Here is a 14,268-nt window from a genome sequence, read left to right on the forward strand (position 1 = left end):
AAGGCAGGGCGCTTCTGAGCCAGGGACGTAGCAGCTCAGGAGGTGTCTGGGATGAAGGACGAGGCAGAGTCTGGCGGAGGGTCCAGTCCCTGGCAACCTGGGACAAAGCCACTGTCCCCCGGGGCCTGCTGGGAGGCAGGTTCCGGCTGCCCCGGGGCCCGACATGGGGCTGTCCAGGGCTCCCCTCGTGCCCTGCTGTGCCTGTCGGTGCCTCTCCCCACAGACCATGACGGGGCGCGGTACACAGGCTGGAAACTGCCTCTTCCAGGGAGGTCCCGGCTTTGGAAGGGGTCACCCCAGCGCCCCTAGGATGGCCAGCTTTTCAGCCGGGGCATCTATCCTATAACGTCCCAAGAACCAGCTCCAGGAGGACGTCTCAGACACAAGACTGATTAAGCTCTAGGACACGGGGCCATCTGAGGGCGGGAGCCCAGGAGGGCCAGGGAAGGTCTCCTAGAGAAGGCGAGCTTGTGGGGGTGCGCAGGTGGGGTGGGAGACGCCCCGCACCCCGGGGGAGAGGGAGGCACAGGGCCTGGCCCCAGGCGAGCGCCCCTGGGTGGCGCTGGAGAAGCCTGGAGGCCGGGCTGAGGGTCTGGGCAGGCGCCCGCGGACCGCGGGGAAGAACCCGTCGGTGGAAAGCAGACCTGCAGCTGCGCGCGGCGAGGCCGGAAAGGGACGTTCCCGGCGCTTCATCAGTTTGAAGGGAACCCTTGCCAACTCCCAAACAGCGACGTGTCCAAACGCAGCCGGAATGCTAACGAAAGCCTTGATCATCCATGCAAAACCGCAGCTGAGCCCCCGACGGTTCCAATTCCCCTGCCCCGCGTCCCATGGTGCCGGGAGGAGGGACAGTTCCTTGGGGCAGATCGGTGTCCAGAGGGAAGAACCCGTGTTCTTCTTCCCCCGTGTGGGTCAGAACAGCTTCTGGATCCTTCTGCAGAAGCGGCTGCTCTCCAAACGCACAGCACTCGGTACGCACGCCTGTGGGGTGGGGGGAGGGGGCGACAAGGGCTGACCCAGGAGCCTTGTCTCCCCTCAGACAGCGGGTGTGACACCCCAGGGGGGTTCTGACAGCATGGGGCATGTCTCCCGGCTGCTTCACTGGCTGTGGTCACACATTTCAGGGTGCACCTGTGCCCCCTGCCGACTCATGCCCCGCGCCCAGCCCATCCAGCCCACGAGGAGCTGGCTGGGTGGACGCGGGGAACGCCTGCGCTCCAAAGGGAAGACAAACCTCAGGAGCCTGTCTCCTGCCCAGGACTGTCCTCTGGCCCAGCAGATGCCCGACAAGCAGGCTGACAGGAAGTGGCCGCTGTCGCCCACCGCCAGAGGCCCTGAGGCGGGTGGCACTGGGTCCCCCAGTACCGTATGCTCAAGTCCGAACCCCTGGCACCTGTGAATTGGTCTTGTTTAGAAATAGGGTCTTGCCGATGTGATCAGGTTAAAATGAGACTACACTGGATGAAGGCAGAGCCTGTCCTTAGAAAACGAGGGAAATTTGGAAGCAGAGACAGAATGCACCCAGGGAGGAGGCCACCTGAGGACAGAGGCACAGACTGACGAGTTGCAGTGACAAGCGAAGGCGCACTTGGGACACACACATTCAGAAGCTTCGAAGCGGCGGGAAGGACTCTCCCCTCGAGTCCCTGCAAGGAGCAAGTCCCCGCCGACACCTCGGTTCTGGACTTCTGGCCTCCAGACTGGGAGGGGGTAAACTCCTGCTGTTTTAAGCCACCCAGCGTGTGGTCCGTGGTGACAGAAGCCCCAGGCAGGTAACAGAAGCCCTGGGACTGTCCTCTTCCCGTCGGGCTGTCATGTGCACCCTGACCAGGCCAGGAGGACGCCGACGGTGCTCATTAAAAGCCCCAGCTTTGGGGGAAAGAATTCCAAGGAAGAGAACAGGAGACACCTGGCTACGTGCATCCACACCCAATCTCTCTGTGAACATTTTTAATGGAAAACAAAGTCCCCCAGGCGCGCGCTAATGCCCCGGCTTTCCCACAATGTACCGGAGAAGGGCCCCATATCCCGGACCTGGAAGCTGTAGAAAGGGCCAGACGTCAAAGCCTGGAGAGGTGCTAACGAGAAGGAACCTGGCACAATCCTGAGAGTCTGAAAGGCACCTTTTCCTAAGAAAGGCTCCTGCTTCTGCTTTACCTGAGGCCGTAATTACAGGCTCAGTAATGGGTTTCATTTTGAATGATAATTAACTCTCTGGCTTAAGGACTGAATTCAACTTGACTACGGACTTTTCCAAGTGGAGTTTTAACCCAGTGAACTGCAGGAAGGGGGGCAAACTCGTTTCTGCCGTGTTATGTGAATGTCATCCCACGGGATGACGGCCCAGCCCAGATGCACGGGGCACCGCCAGTCTCACACGGAGTGCGGGGTCCGAGCTTCACCTGGGGACGGGACTGCCACGCCCCTGGTGAGAGAGTTCAGGATCAAACTCAGACCTGGAGGAACGCGCACGGGTACTGGGTCAGAGACGTGCCACAATGGATGGAAAGTTTTCCCCGTGAACAGAAAAGATGACTCGATTTTTATATTGAAAGTTTCTCTCACCTTGAACCTACACAAAGCATCCTGGCCCTGGGAAGTCACCACGGGCGACAGTCAGGGTCCCAGAAGGCCCTCTCACAGGACACCTGGGACGTCCTGCTCCGGGGTAGTTAGCACCAAGCTCAAACCCAGCATCGCTGAGACTCTTCGAAGTGGCCCCTGACCCACTGATCCCCAAATCAGGCTAAATCCTGCTGAGGCGCCCCCTGACGACACAGGCCAGCAGCGTAGACGTGCAGAGCCCAGGGGCAGCCGCGTCCTTCACGCACAGAGGCAGGCCCACTCGCTGGTATTCAGAACACCCTCTGAACCCAGACAAGCAGCCTGGGCTCTAAGAAGGGAGGCTCAAGAATAAACAGGACCCTCCCCTCCATCCCCTTGCCCCTCAAAGTGCAGAACACCCCAAAGTCCAAGAGAGCCCTCCCTCCCCAGTGATGCCAAAGCTGCCGCCTCCGCAGGCATGGGCCAGGGCCGACATCGATCCGGGGCGACAGACCACGTGCCCGCGCAGCTCTCCACACCATGAAGACGCACATGTGGGAGGAAGGGGAGGAGCTTCCCAGGCAGCTGCGGGCCTGGGGACGCGAAAGCACCTGCTGTGACCCACATGGCCGGTGTGCACAGCCGCAGGACAGGAAGGAACAGAGCAGTTGGAGGGGGAGCCCTGTCCCCTCCAGCTCAGTCACGGGAGCAGCGAAGGCTCTGCTCTGCGCGCAACACAGAACCGCGGACCCCGAGGAGGAGCAGACCTGTTCACCCCAACCCTGTCATCCTGCGTGGTACTTAGTATGCGCCTACTGGATGCCTGGCGCTGTGCTGATGCAAGAAGATGCTGGATGCAGAGGGGAGGGAGCAGACAGCAACGCGGCGTGCAGGGTGACAGGGTGAACGTGGGGTGTGGGGTGCATCTACCGTGAGCCCCGAGTGGGCTGAAAGGAGGGGCCAGGGCAGGGAGGCAGGGTCAGGGTCTCCAGAATCGGTGCTCAGGAGGGAGGCCCCCGGGTCCCTGACCCAGCTCTGCACCTCGGTGTCCCTGAACCGGGGGAGAGCTGTCCCCGCCTCACAGGGCTGTGGCGGGCACGGGGAAAGGGCCTGGGCAGAGCCTGGTGGACACGTGCCCCCACGTCAGGAGCAGTGATGATTCGACTTTTTAACCCGGGAGACCAAGCAGCAAGACGCAACAGGACCAGGACCCAGAAGCGCATCCTGAGGCTCACCCGGGGTTCAATCAGCCTCGTCTCTTCCCAGAAGAGTTTCTGCCAACCCCTCGGTTAACAGGGTGGCCGCGGAGAGAAACGCTCTCCCGGGCCACTGCTCAGTGACACTGCTTTGCATCTCTCAGCACGCTGCCCTGGGAACCCTGAGCGCCCTGCACATGGCAGGCGTCTTTTAATAGGTGCTGTGAAGTCCATGAAACAAGAGAAAGGACCTGGTAGACAGGTGACCTGCGTTGTTCCACCCTGGAGGAGTCCACGGGCGACAAGCCTGAGCTCGGGAGCCAGAACCCCGGGTTCCAATCCTGACTCACCCTTTGTCCGAGTCTGCGGAAGGGCGTCTCCGCCTCCACCGGCAACTCATTCCCGTGGAGACCGTTCTCTGTGGGGGCCCCCGTGCCCGGAGGGCAGTGAGCAGCAGCCCAGGGCCCTGGCCAGCAGCGGCCCGCCCCCCGCTGTGACCACTGAACACGTCCTCGGATTCCATCAGACGTGCCGCAGAGGCAGAGCCACCCCCGTCGAGAGCCTCTGGGCTAGAAACTCTGGTGTGCGGTGCCACGGTCTCCACCAGAGCTGCAGGGAGGACTGGGCTAACGTGTGCAGGACCACATGGAACGGTGAGCACCTAACGGGCCCGGTAAGCGTCATCCCCAGGTCACTGTCATCCTGAGGGTCGCAGAAATAAGTGAACCACACCCAAAACGAGAGCAGAGCAGCCAACACAGAAACACAGCACCGGGGGAGTTTCCGGGGTGATGGGCGATCACTGCCCGAGGAGGTCGGGAACCTTCCAGAAACTTCCCAGAGCAGGGGCAGCACTGGGCCGGACCCTGACGGAGGGAACTGCAGAGGGATGGCAGGTGCAGCGGGGAGGAGATGGGGAAGACGTGCCGCGTCCTTGGGGAGTTTAATTCAATTCACAGACTGGAAGACTGAGGGGCCAGAAGCAAGGAAAACGGCATGAGTGCTTGTCACACACGACAGTCACTGAGGAACGTCTGCTGAGCTGAGAAACGTCCCCGTGGTGTTTCTGCCTCCCGTCCTCTGTCCCTGTTCCCTTCAGAGTGGGGTCACCTGCAGATCCCCACCACCGCTCCCTGCAGAGCACCGACACAGGGTGAGAAGGGGACATGCCAGCTCCCTGCAAGGACGGGGGTCCTGGTCCCCTGGGACTGCAGGAGCACAGGGGGCCTGGCAGGGGTACTTCTCCAGCACCCAATTCAGCAGCATTTCCTGAAATGAACTGAGACTTTCCTTCTCCCAGCTCGTCTCCGTGCGGCTACACAGGAAGCTAGGGTCCTCCGGCAGCCTTGGGCCGCCTCCAGCTTCCCGCCCGCCAGCCCGCGCTCGGCTTACCGGGGAGCGAGTAACAGAACCCCGGCGACGACAGTGCAGCTTTCACCGCGAGTAAGTGGGTTCCATTACCTCCTCCGAGAGCCCGGCTTCAAAGGAAAAAGGAAGAAAGGGAGGAAGGGAGGAAGGGGACCCAGGAGGCATAATCAGTCTGAGCCAGCCTTATCTCGGAGGGAAATACATAGGGTAATTTAGTCCCAACGACATTCAAATTAGTCCCCTGCCCAGCGAGACATTTCAGGTGATGACATCCTGGGCCACTCCTGGGCATAACTTCTCTAGAAATGACTCTTGTGATTAAAACGAAATTTGAGAACTCGGAAGTCCTTTCCAGCCCACGGGCGGGAGAGGATCCGGGGGGTCCACGGGTCCCAGCGGGCCCTCTGCTTACCCTGCCCGGACGTGGCCCCCGGCTCACGCCCAGCACTTCCGGAACCCGGGCCATTCCAGCCACGAGGCAAGGCTGGGCTCTGCGGTATACACCTCCCTGGGCTTCTGACCCGCCTTCAGGATGAAGCCGCCAGGTTGTGGGGGCGCTTAGGGGTCTCCCGCACCAGGTCCCCACTGCCCCATGTCTCCACCAGTGAAAGGGTCGATCACGTGGTAACCTGGGGTGGCCACCCGACCGGCAGGGGTGGGTCTGACGTGCACACTGCCTAGGCACACAGCAGGCACGATATACTTGTAGAGTGAATCAATGACTGATTCACTGGCTGACTCCCTGGGGTGCACCAGGCCCTTTCCCAGGGGCCGGGGCCATGGGTTCTCCACCAGAAGCAGGACTCATCCATGGAAGCACTCGCCGTCCAGGAGACGGACGGGGACACCAGCTCATCCATCTCGAGGCGGACTGACTGTGCCGGGGCTGGCAGACCCGGTCAGGCACTAGAAGAGGCCGAGATGCCAGCTTAACGCTGCAGAGTGGGCAGGGGAGGGTAGGCATACCACCAGCCCAAGCGCAGCTCCTGGACAAAACCAGGACGCCCAGGCGCGGGCTCAGGGGCCAGGGTCTCCTCTGCCTTCCGTTCCCACTCACCCCCAAGCCCCAGCGGTCAGGACTTCAGGATTAACGTTGGAGAGAGCGTGGGGAAGAGAGCTCTGGACCCTGGCAGGGCAGACAGACAGCCAGCCAGACACAGGCAGGCAGTCAAGCCTTTCCCGGCCGCAGCGGTGCCAGCAGATTATACCCAGGCTGGTGCTCAGACGCGGCAAGCCAGGGCGCACACCCGTCTCCCCGGGCTGCCTAATGCCCCCTCTCCAGGCGGCTCCTCCCCTTTGGATGCAAACCACCCGCTCAGCTCGGCTGCCTTCCTCCCGCTGCGCCCCCACCCCAGGGGGGCTCTCTTCCTGTTGATGAATGCCTGCTAATACCATAAGCCCCGGTCCTAAGCCCCATCAGCTTGTGCTGCATCCCACATTTGCACAGACCATTTCCCCGCTGTTTACACCAAACGTTAACCAAGGACACAGCCCGTGAAAGAATCCCAAAGCTACCTCCGGGACAAGTCAGGTCCCTCCTACGCTCAGGGAACTTTCCAAAGGACAGACTGTCAGCACCGTCCACAGGACGCCTGTTTGTCACATGGGCTGGATATCTACGGAACAGGCCATCGAAGACCGAAGCCAAGAGGGCGAGAAACTTTCTCTGTAACCACTAGCTGCCTGCAGAGCGACTCAGCTTCCTGACAAATCAGGATGTCTTAGGTAAGTGTATCTTCCAGGCTGCGAAGATGAGTAATTTCCACAGTGACAAAGAGGCATGAAAAAACGAACACCGTTTCAGACCCAAGTGATGATGATTTCTGTCCCAGCTACGCTGTTTCACAACAACCAACTGAATTTGAAATCCAGAATGAACTACTTTACACTGGAAACCTCTTAAGACAAGCCCATGTCATTACACGTGCGTAGATTTTTTAGGTTTTTAGGTGCCTCTCACACTATCATCTTCCTCCTACTATCTTTATGAAGAGGGTGGCTTGAGTCGCATGGGGTCAGGAGAGACCTCGGAGCTGTGGTCAGGATGCAGAACCGACACCCGGGCCTGGGGTCTGTCCTTAGACCCTGTCCCCGGGAGGGAAGTGGACAGAAGAAAGCACCGGAAACCCTCCGACCTGTGAACTGGGAGCCTCGTGCGAAGCAGAGGTGACCCGGGGTGTCCCAACCCCTCCCCGAGCCGGGCGTGCTGACACCTACCGGTGAAGTCCTCCTGGCACTCGCAGGTGTAGCCACCCTCGCGGCTGCGGCACCGGCCGTTGGCGCCGCAGGGGCTGGAGTAGCACAGGTCGATCTCGGTCTCGCAGTAGTCGCCGGTGAAGCCGGGCGGGCACCGGCACCGCAGGCCGTTGACGGGGTGGATGGGCCGGAAGAGGACGGTCGGGGAGCTGATGAAGGGGGCCGAGCTGTCGAACTTGAGCACCGACACGCACTTCATGTAGTTCTCGCACGGCTCCCGCAGGCAGATGTTGTCGTCGAAGGGCAGCACGCGCTGGGCGGACACGGCCGTCAGCAGCGTCCGGTTCAGGTAGATCTGCTCCTGCAGGTCCTCCGAGGGGAAAAACTTGTCCTGGACGCCACCCGGGAGCAAGGCCGAGAAGGTCACGTTCAGGATGTTGGAGCTGACGTCCGTGTCATTCTGGATGTTGAAGATGAAGACGGCGTCCTTGGTGGTGGACAGCACCGTGGCCACACCTTCCACAAAGAGGGACAGCAGCGGGGAGAGGAACTGCTCCTGCGACATGTTCTCCAGGCGGACGGTGATGCTGTTGGTCAGCATGTCGTCCGTGATGATGGTCACCCGCAGGGTGCAGAGCGCCACGACGCTGTGGATGCCGTCTGCGAGACACAAGGGGGGTCACTCAGTGTCCGCTTGCCCGGTCCCCACTGGCCCCACCAGGAACAGCATGCCCCACCCTGCCCCTGACCACCACCTGGACCCCACTCCCCAGACCCTGTTTGGCTCCCATCTGAGAGCACAGCTACCATCTAGTCCATCAAATGGACCCCCAACCACAGGGCAGGGCATCTCGACACCCACCGTGATCCACCCCTTCCCTGCCTAGAATCCAGTCTCACACCCGGGGCCACTGAGCCCCTGTTTTACCTCCTCTGCACCTGTTCCAGCCTCCAGGTGGCCCCGCCCACCCCCCAGCCCAGCTCAGGCCCCACAGTGCCGGGACGGTCTTGCCCAGGTTCAGCCTTGGCTCATGCTGCGCTGGCGGCCTCTCTTCCCTCTGCTGCGTCCCACCCGTCTCTGCACACCCAGCCCAGAGGACAGGCTCAGCACGCGATGCTTCAGAGAGACGCGCGCAGGACGCTGCATCCCAGCCAACACGCGTGAACAGATCATGAAGTGAGGTGCTTAGAACTTGGGGGCCGCAAAGGGTGGAATATGTTCATTATCAAGTTGCACACACCACAGATCCTGAGCCCAGAGGAGCTGTGCGGGGACCACCACGGGGGCTCTCTGAGGAGAGCCATAGCCACTCCTGGGGGGACCATGCGTCACAAAACTTGTCCAAACAATGGAGGAACGGGACCACCACAGAAGTCACAATGCATTCAGGTGCAAGCCGGAGATTCTGGAAGATTCTGAGAGAGCCAGCATCACCCCACCTGACAGGTGAGAAAACCTGAGACCCAGGGAAGCCCAGCCTCCCGCCCGAGAACACACGCTCGGCGGAGGGGCCCTGGCCTCCCCCAGTGATAACGCCTGCCACCTAGGAGGTCAGGCACCGAGCACTCTATTACTCCTCCATCCGGTCCTCACGATAACCTGGCGGGGCTGCATTTAGAGAGAAAAGAACATTTGTGTGAGCTGGGTGTGGGGAGGGCACCTGGAAGGTTGGCACAGAACCCAGAGGCCGGCAAGGCAACGGCTCAGTGCTGTCTACAGCTTCTGCAGAGCAGGTCGACCCCTGAGACCATGCCTGCAGCTCACAGACAGAGGGCCGGTGGCGGGAACGAGTAAGAGGAATCAGGCAAGAGGCCCAGCACGTTGCGGCAGAAAGCCTCAAAGATGGCCCCGCCCTCCTTCCCCCTCCCCCGCCCCAACCACAGGCCACACCCAGGCAACCACGAGCCTGTATTCACACTGCAGCCACAGAACTCGTCCAAAAATGTGGACTCATCAGGCCACTCCCTTGGGGCCCCCAAAGGCACCCAAGATAAAACCCATATCGCTTACCCCATTATGGTCCTGCACAGTCTGTCCTCATCACCCTCCCTATCACACACTCCTTCTCCCGGCCCCAGGGCCTTTGCACATTTCGTCTTCTGCCTGGAACACTGTCCTCCCGTCACCAGCAGCTGCTCCTTCAGCCACCCGGGTCTCAGCTGCATGTCCCTCATCAGAAGGGACCTTTCACATCCCCCCACTCAAGCTCTGCCACATCCCAACTTTAATTCCCACACAGGAACAGCCACAGCCTGATTTTATTTGTTCATATCAGTCTCCCCCTCACCCTCGCCGTGAACCTGTGAGGACCAAGAACTTGTAGGTCTTGTTCCTGCTGAACCCGTCACTTCCAGAACAGTCCCTGGCACTCAGAAGCTGCTGGATAAACATTTGGGTGAGGGAGGGGGAGGGGAAAGGGGAGGCGGGGGAGGGGAAGAAGGAGGGAGGGGTAGAATTCCAGTGGCATCTTTCACCCCAAGATTGACACTGGCACAAACAGCAGCAGAGGCTCCACTTTCCCACGTAAGCTATCTTTCTGTGGGTATTTCTTTTCTCTTTTTCGCAAAGGCCCATTTACAATAATATAGGATATAAGATGTTGTTTGTTTCCTGGTGGCAGCTGTTATGAAACATCCTTTTAATCTTAAACCACACAGGGATTGGTTCTGCCCCAAGATGCGAAGGTCATACTGATTAAAGCTCCAAGCTCAGGCCGCGCTGGCGTGCTCAGCGCTATTCTGCCCGCCCCTCACCGGGGGCGGGGGGGGGGGGGCTCCAGTGCCGGGACCCTCCCGCCAGCAGCCCTGGGGGACACGGCACAAGGAGCCCCCAAGAACCAAGAGCCAGGTTAGGACCAGAAAACAGCATGGAAGATTAACTTACACCGACTGTGCTGGAAGATAAAACGTGCACCTTGCTATTACTCTCACCGTTAATTTCTCTCAAGACCACGGACCGTGCTGGACAACCAGGTCCCGGAGGCGATGGGTTCGCTCTGTACCTAAATCACCTGGGTGGGACTTCCGAGTCTCCATGGGCACAAACCCAACTGCCCATCACGGGGAGCCGCTGAAGTAAGGGCAGCTGTCCTGACCCTGAAGCTCGGCGTAGCCAGACCGGCAGCCGACATCTTCCTCCGCCGCTGTCAGGGCAGATCCAGACCACGTGATGTCAGGGGGAAAGTAAGTCACTTTTCCACACAAAACAAAAAAACACGGTCGTGCACAAGTCCAGGGAGCTGTCGGCAGGGATGGCAGAAACTTCAGTGTTGACAGTGATTCCATCTGGGTCACTGAATTTATTGTTTTCAAATAAACTTTAAATTTTAGAGCAGTTCTAGTTCACAGAAAAATTGGGAAGACTGTGCAGAGAGGTCCGTACACCCAGCACCCAGTCTCCCTAGAATTAATATCGTTATGACATCGGTGTGGCGTCTTTGTTAGAATCAATGAAGCGATATGGATGTGTTATCAACTAACGCCATGCTTCATTCAGATTCCTTGGTTTTACCTACTGGTTTTACTTCTCCATCCCAGGCTCCCCTCCAGGATCCCACATGATACGCAGTCGTCCTGTCTCCCTAGGTCCTCAGCAGTCACCATTTCTCAGACTCTCCCTGCTTTTGAGGGCCCTGACGGACTGGAGAAGTCCTGGCCAGGGGTGTCGCGTGGCTGGTATTCACTCGCGTGGCGAGTTTCACTTTCTCCTATGCTTTCCTCTGCCGTTTTGTCTTCCTGATGAGCACGTGTTAGGGTCACCCCGAGAAGCCTGTTTTCCTTTTGGAGACAGAGAGCTCGCCCGGGGCTCCCCAAGCCTGCGGGGAAGGCGCTTGGTCATGCAGCACCAGCACCTCCAGGCCAGCCTTGCAGCGCCTCCGAATTCGTCCAGTGTAACTTGCATGGCTTTCTCCAGGGCAGGTGAGTCACCTCGTTGCCCCTGAGTCACAGCAGGAAAGAGACAGACAGATGGCAGAGTGGGGCTCTGGGACGCCCACCGCCAGATGCTTCCCACAAAACCCTGGATGGTGCAGGTGAGGGAGGGCTTCGCAGGTCTTCCCGGAGTGGGGGGCCCATCCACACATCCAGCTCTGATGAAAGGTCAGCCCTGGACCACAACTGCATCCCTGTGGCTCACTCAGCCCTCGACATGGGGTGTCCCAGGGCCCAAGGCGCTGGCGGACCACAGTGGGCAGGGGCCAGAGCTGAACTTGCGAGAGGCGATCCAGAAGGACCCCAGGAGGCAGCGGGGTGGGGAGGGGGAGCCAAGCTGGAATGGAGTTTGTCACACACTGGAGGGGAACGGTCTTCCCAGCCCAAAATGTGAGAAAGTAGTAAGGCCTGGCAAGTCAGTCCGGGAGCTGCATGGTCTGGGGCCAGGAGTCCAACATCAAGCGTCAGCAGGGTGGGTTCCACCTGAGGCTCTGAGGGAGAATCCGTTCCATGGTCTGTCCCCGCGTCCGGGGACGCCGGCAGTCCTCGGTGTCCTCGGCTTGTAAAACAACTCACTCCCATCTCTGCCTCATCATCTGGTGAGTCCGTGTCCAGATTCTCCGCTCGTAAAAGGACACCACATGCACCCCAGTGCCCACAGCAGCCTATTTACAATAGCAAGACACGGAAACAGCCCAAATGTGCGTCGACAGGTGATGGATAAAGAAGCTGTGGTATATTTATATGATGGAACACTACTCAGCCATGAAAAGGAATAAAATAATGCCATTTGCAGCAACACGGACGGACCTGGAGACTGTCATTCTAAGTGAAGTCAGAAAGAGAAAGAAAAATACCATGATATCATTTACATGTGGAATCTAAAAAAAAAGTCAAACAAACTTATTTACAAAACAGAAACAGACTCACAGATATAGAAAACAAAGTTATAGTTACCGAGCCGAGGAAGGGGGTGGGAAGGGATAAATTGGGAGTTCGAGATTTGCAGATACTAACTTACTATATACAAAATAGATAAACCACAAGTTTCTACTGTACAGCACAGGGAACTATATTCAATATCTTATCGTAACTTATGATGAAAAAGAATATGAAAATGGAAATATGTATATGTGTGTACGACTGAACTATTATGCTGTACACCAGAAACTGACACAACATTGTAAACTGACTATACTGAAATTAAAAAAAAAACATGAAGGAAAAAAGGACACCAGTGGGGGGTCAGGATCCATCCAAATCCAGAAGACCTGATGTTGACGCCCGGTCACATCTGCTCAGACCCTGCCTCCAAATCATACCACACGCTGAGGTTCCGGGGGCCGCTCCGCCCAGGACAGACGGGGATGTGTGTTGGGCGAGACAAGGCCATAGAGGCAGGTGGAGGTCCCCCAATGCTAGGGGCCTCGAGGGCTCTCAGCATGGGGCAGTGGGGGGTGAACGCAGGAGAAACGTCCTCACAGTGTAGACTGGTCTGTGCACAGACGGTGCGGCACTGCTGCTGGGGACAGCTGCGCACTGGCCTCTTCCCCGCACTGCCCGTCCCATCCCTGCCACAGCCCGCAAGGGGCATCGCTGCTGGTCTTTCACAGATCAGGGCACTGAGGCACAAGGGCTGACCCACAAGCCCAGCTAAGGCCATTCAGGCACCAAGCGGCAGGCCCACACCGACTGGGCTCAAGCCCTTACAACGCTGGGCGGAGCACCCATAGGACCGCGGTCCCAGCTCAGGAGGGTCCACTAGAGACTCAGGGGAGGCTCGTTTCTGACCGGCTGAACATCCGCAGCCTTGGGGACAACATGGTGAGGTGGGGCCACCAGCAGCTGGAGATGCAGCCAGTCCCAGGACAGAGCATGACCACTGGCTGGAGTCTGGTCACCCCATTACATGCACACTGTGGTCTAAACTGGGAGTTGGCACCTCGGTCTCCCACTGCCAACACCGTGCCAGGCCTGCTCGGCAAAGCCCGTGACGGCACAGTCATGCCAGTTGTGGCCGCATCCACTGGGCAGTGTTTGCTTTCCGGCTGGCTGGGGACAAAGGCTGTACTCCTGTCCTTTGTCCTGCCCCCTCCCAGGCCTCCCACGGGGCAGGGAGGGCCTGCGGGGGACGCTGCAGTGGTTCTTTGCGTTCTCTCCGCAAGGTGCGGCGTATTTTTGAGGCCAAGTTGAGGGTGGACAACAGGTGCGATGTTCTGATCTGCTACCCGGAGGGCATCTGGTTCCTTTCCTTTCTGGGCAACAAAAGCTGAATCTAGAACCTGTGACTGGGCTCCTTTCAGAGGAACAAGGTGACAGGTGTTCAGGGGACAGCGGGGCAAATGCTGGCGTCAGGCCTGGTGGGCACCCTGGCCCCAGAACACGCTGCTTCTCCTGCCTCGTCCCCAGAGAAGGAGCCTCAGGCCCGGGAGGGAGCGTCTCGTTCCAGCACCAGCATCTCAGGCACAATTAGATGTTGCACAAGAAGCCTGGCAAGGGTGCTGGGAAACCCCGGCGGCCCTGAGCAGAAGCCGCAGGCAGGCAGGTGGCCGCGAGCACGCGGAAAGGGCTCTGGCTCCACCCACGTTCCCGCAGCTACCGCTGCTGCTGACCACCCCAGTAAAGCATGCTAACCAGCTGCAAGGAATTTAAACTTCCTGCCAGCGACGGCAGTAGCCGTGAGGAGCCACGAGGGAAAGATCAAACCCATTCTGAACGCGGGCCCACCCAGACTCAGGGTCCCCAGTGAGTCGTTCCCGGTGAGTCGTCCCCCAGCGGGGACATCGCTGGTCCAGGCAAATGGCAGTGCACACGCCAGTCCTGGGAAGCCCTCACATGCGGGGAGAGCCCGCACATGGGGAGAGAGAGCCCGCAACACGATGCTCCCCTCGATTGTCTACAGCTTTGTGACTGTTCTCCATAAAAATAAATAAATAAGCTAAATAAAACACACGTTTGGGATTTGAAGGTTATACTGTAAAACGGTAAAACATATCATTTTGGCTGCTGACACTGTACTTCAAATGCCATAATC

The 14,268-nt window shown here is 58.9% G+C and overlaps 1 protein-coding gene across 1 annotated transcript in view; it reads right to left on the reverse strand.

Annotated features, from left to right (window-relative positions):
* The window catches only part of CELSR1 (cadherin EGF LAG seven-pass G-type receptor 1), a 135,494-nt gene that overhangs the window by 77,439 nt on the left and 43,787 nt on the right, over window positions 1–14,268 (reverse strand). The window contains exon 2 of the mRNA XM_031673561.2: window positions 7,326–7,964. Within this exon, the coding sequence (XP_031529421.2) occupies window positions 7,326–7,964 (639 nt within the window). The remainder of the gene's footprint in view (window positions 1–7,325; window positions 7,965–14,268) is intronic.

Source organism: Vicugna pacos, chromosome 12, assembly GCF_048564905.1.
Source record: "Vicugna pacos chromosome 12, VicPac4, whole genome shotgun sequence".
Lineage (NCBI taxonomy): Eukaryota > Metazoa > Chordata > Mammalia > Artiodactyla > Camelidae > Vicugna > Vicugna pacos.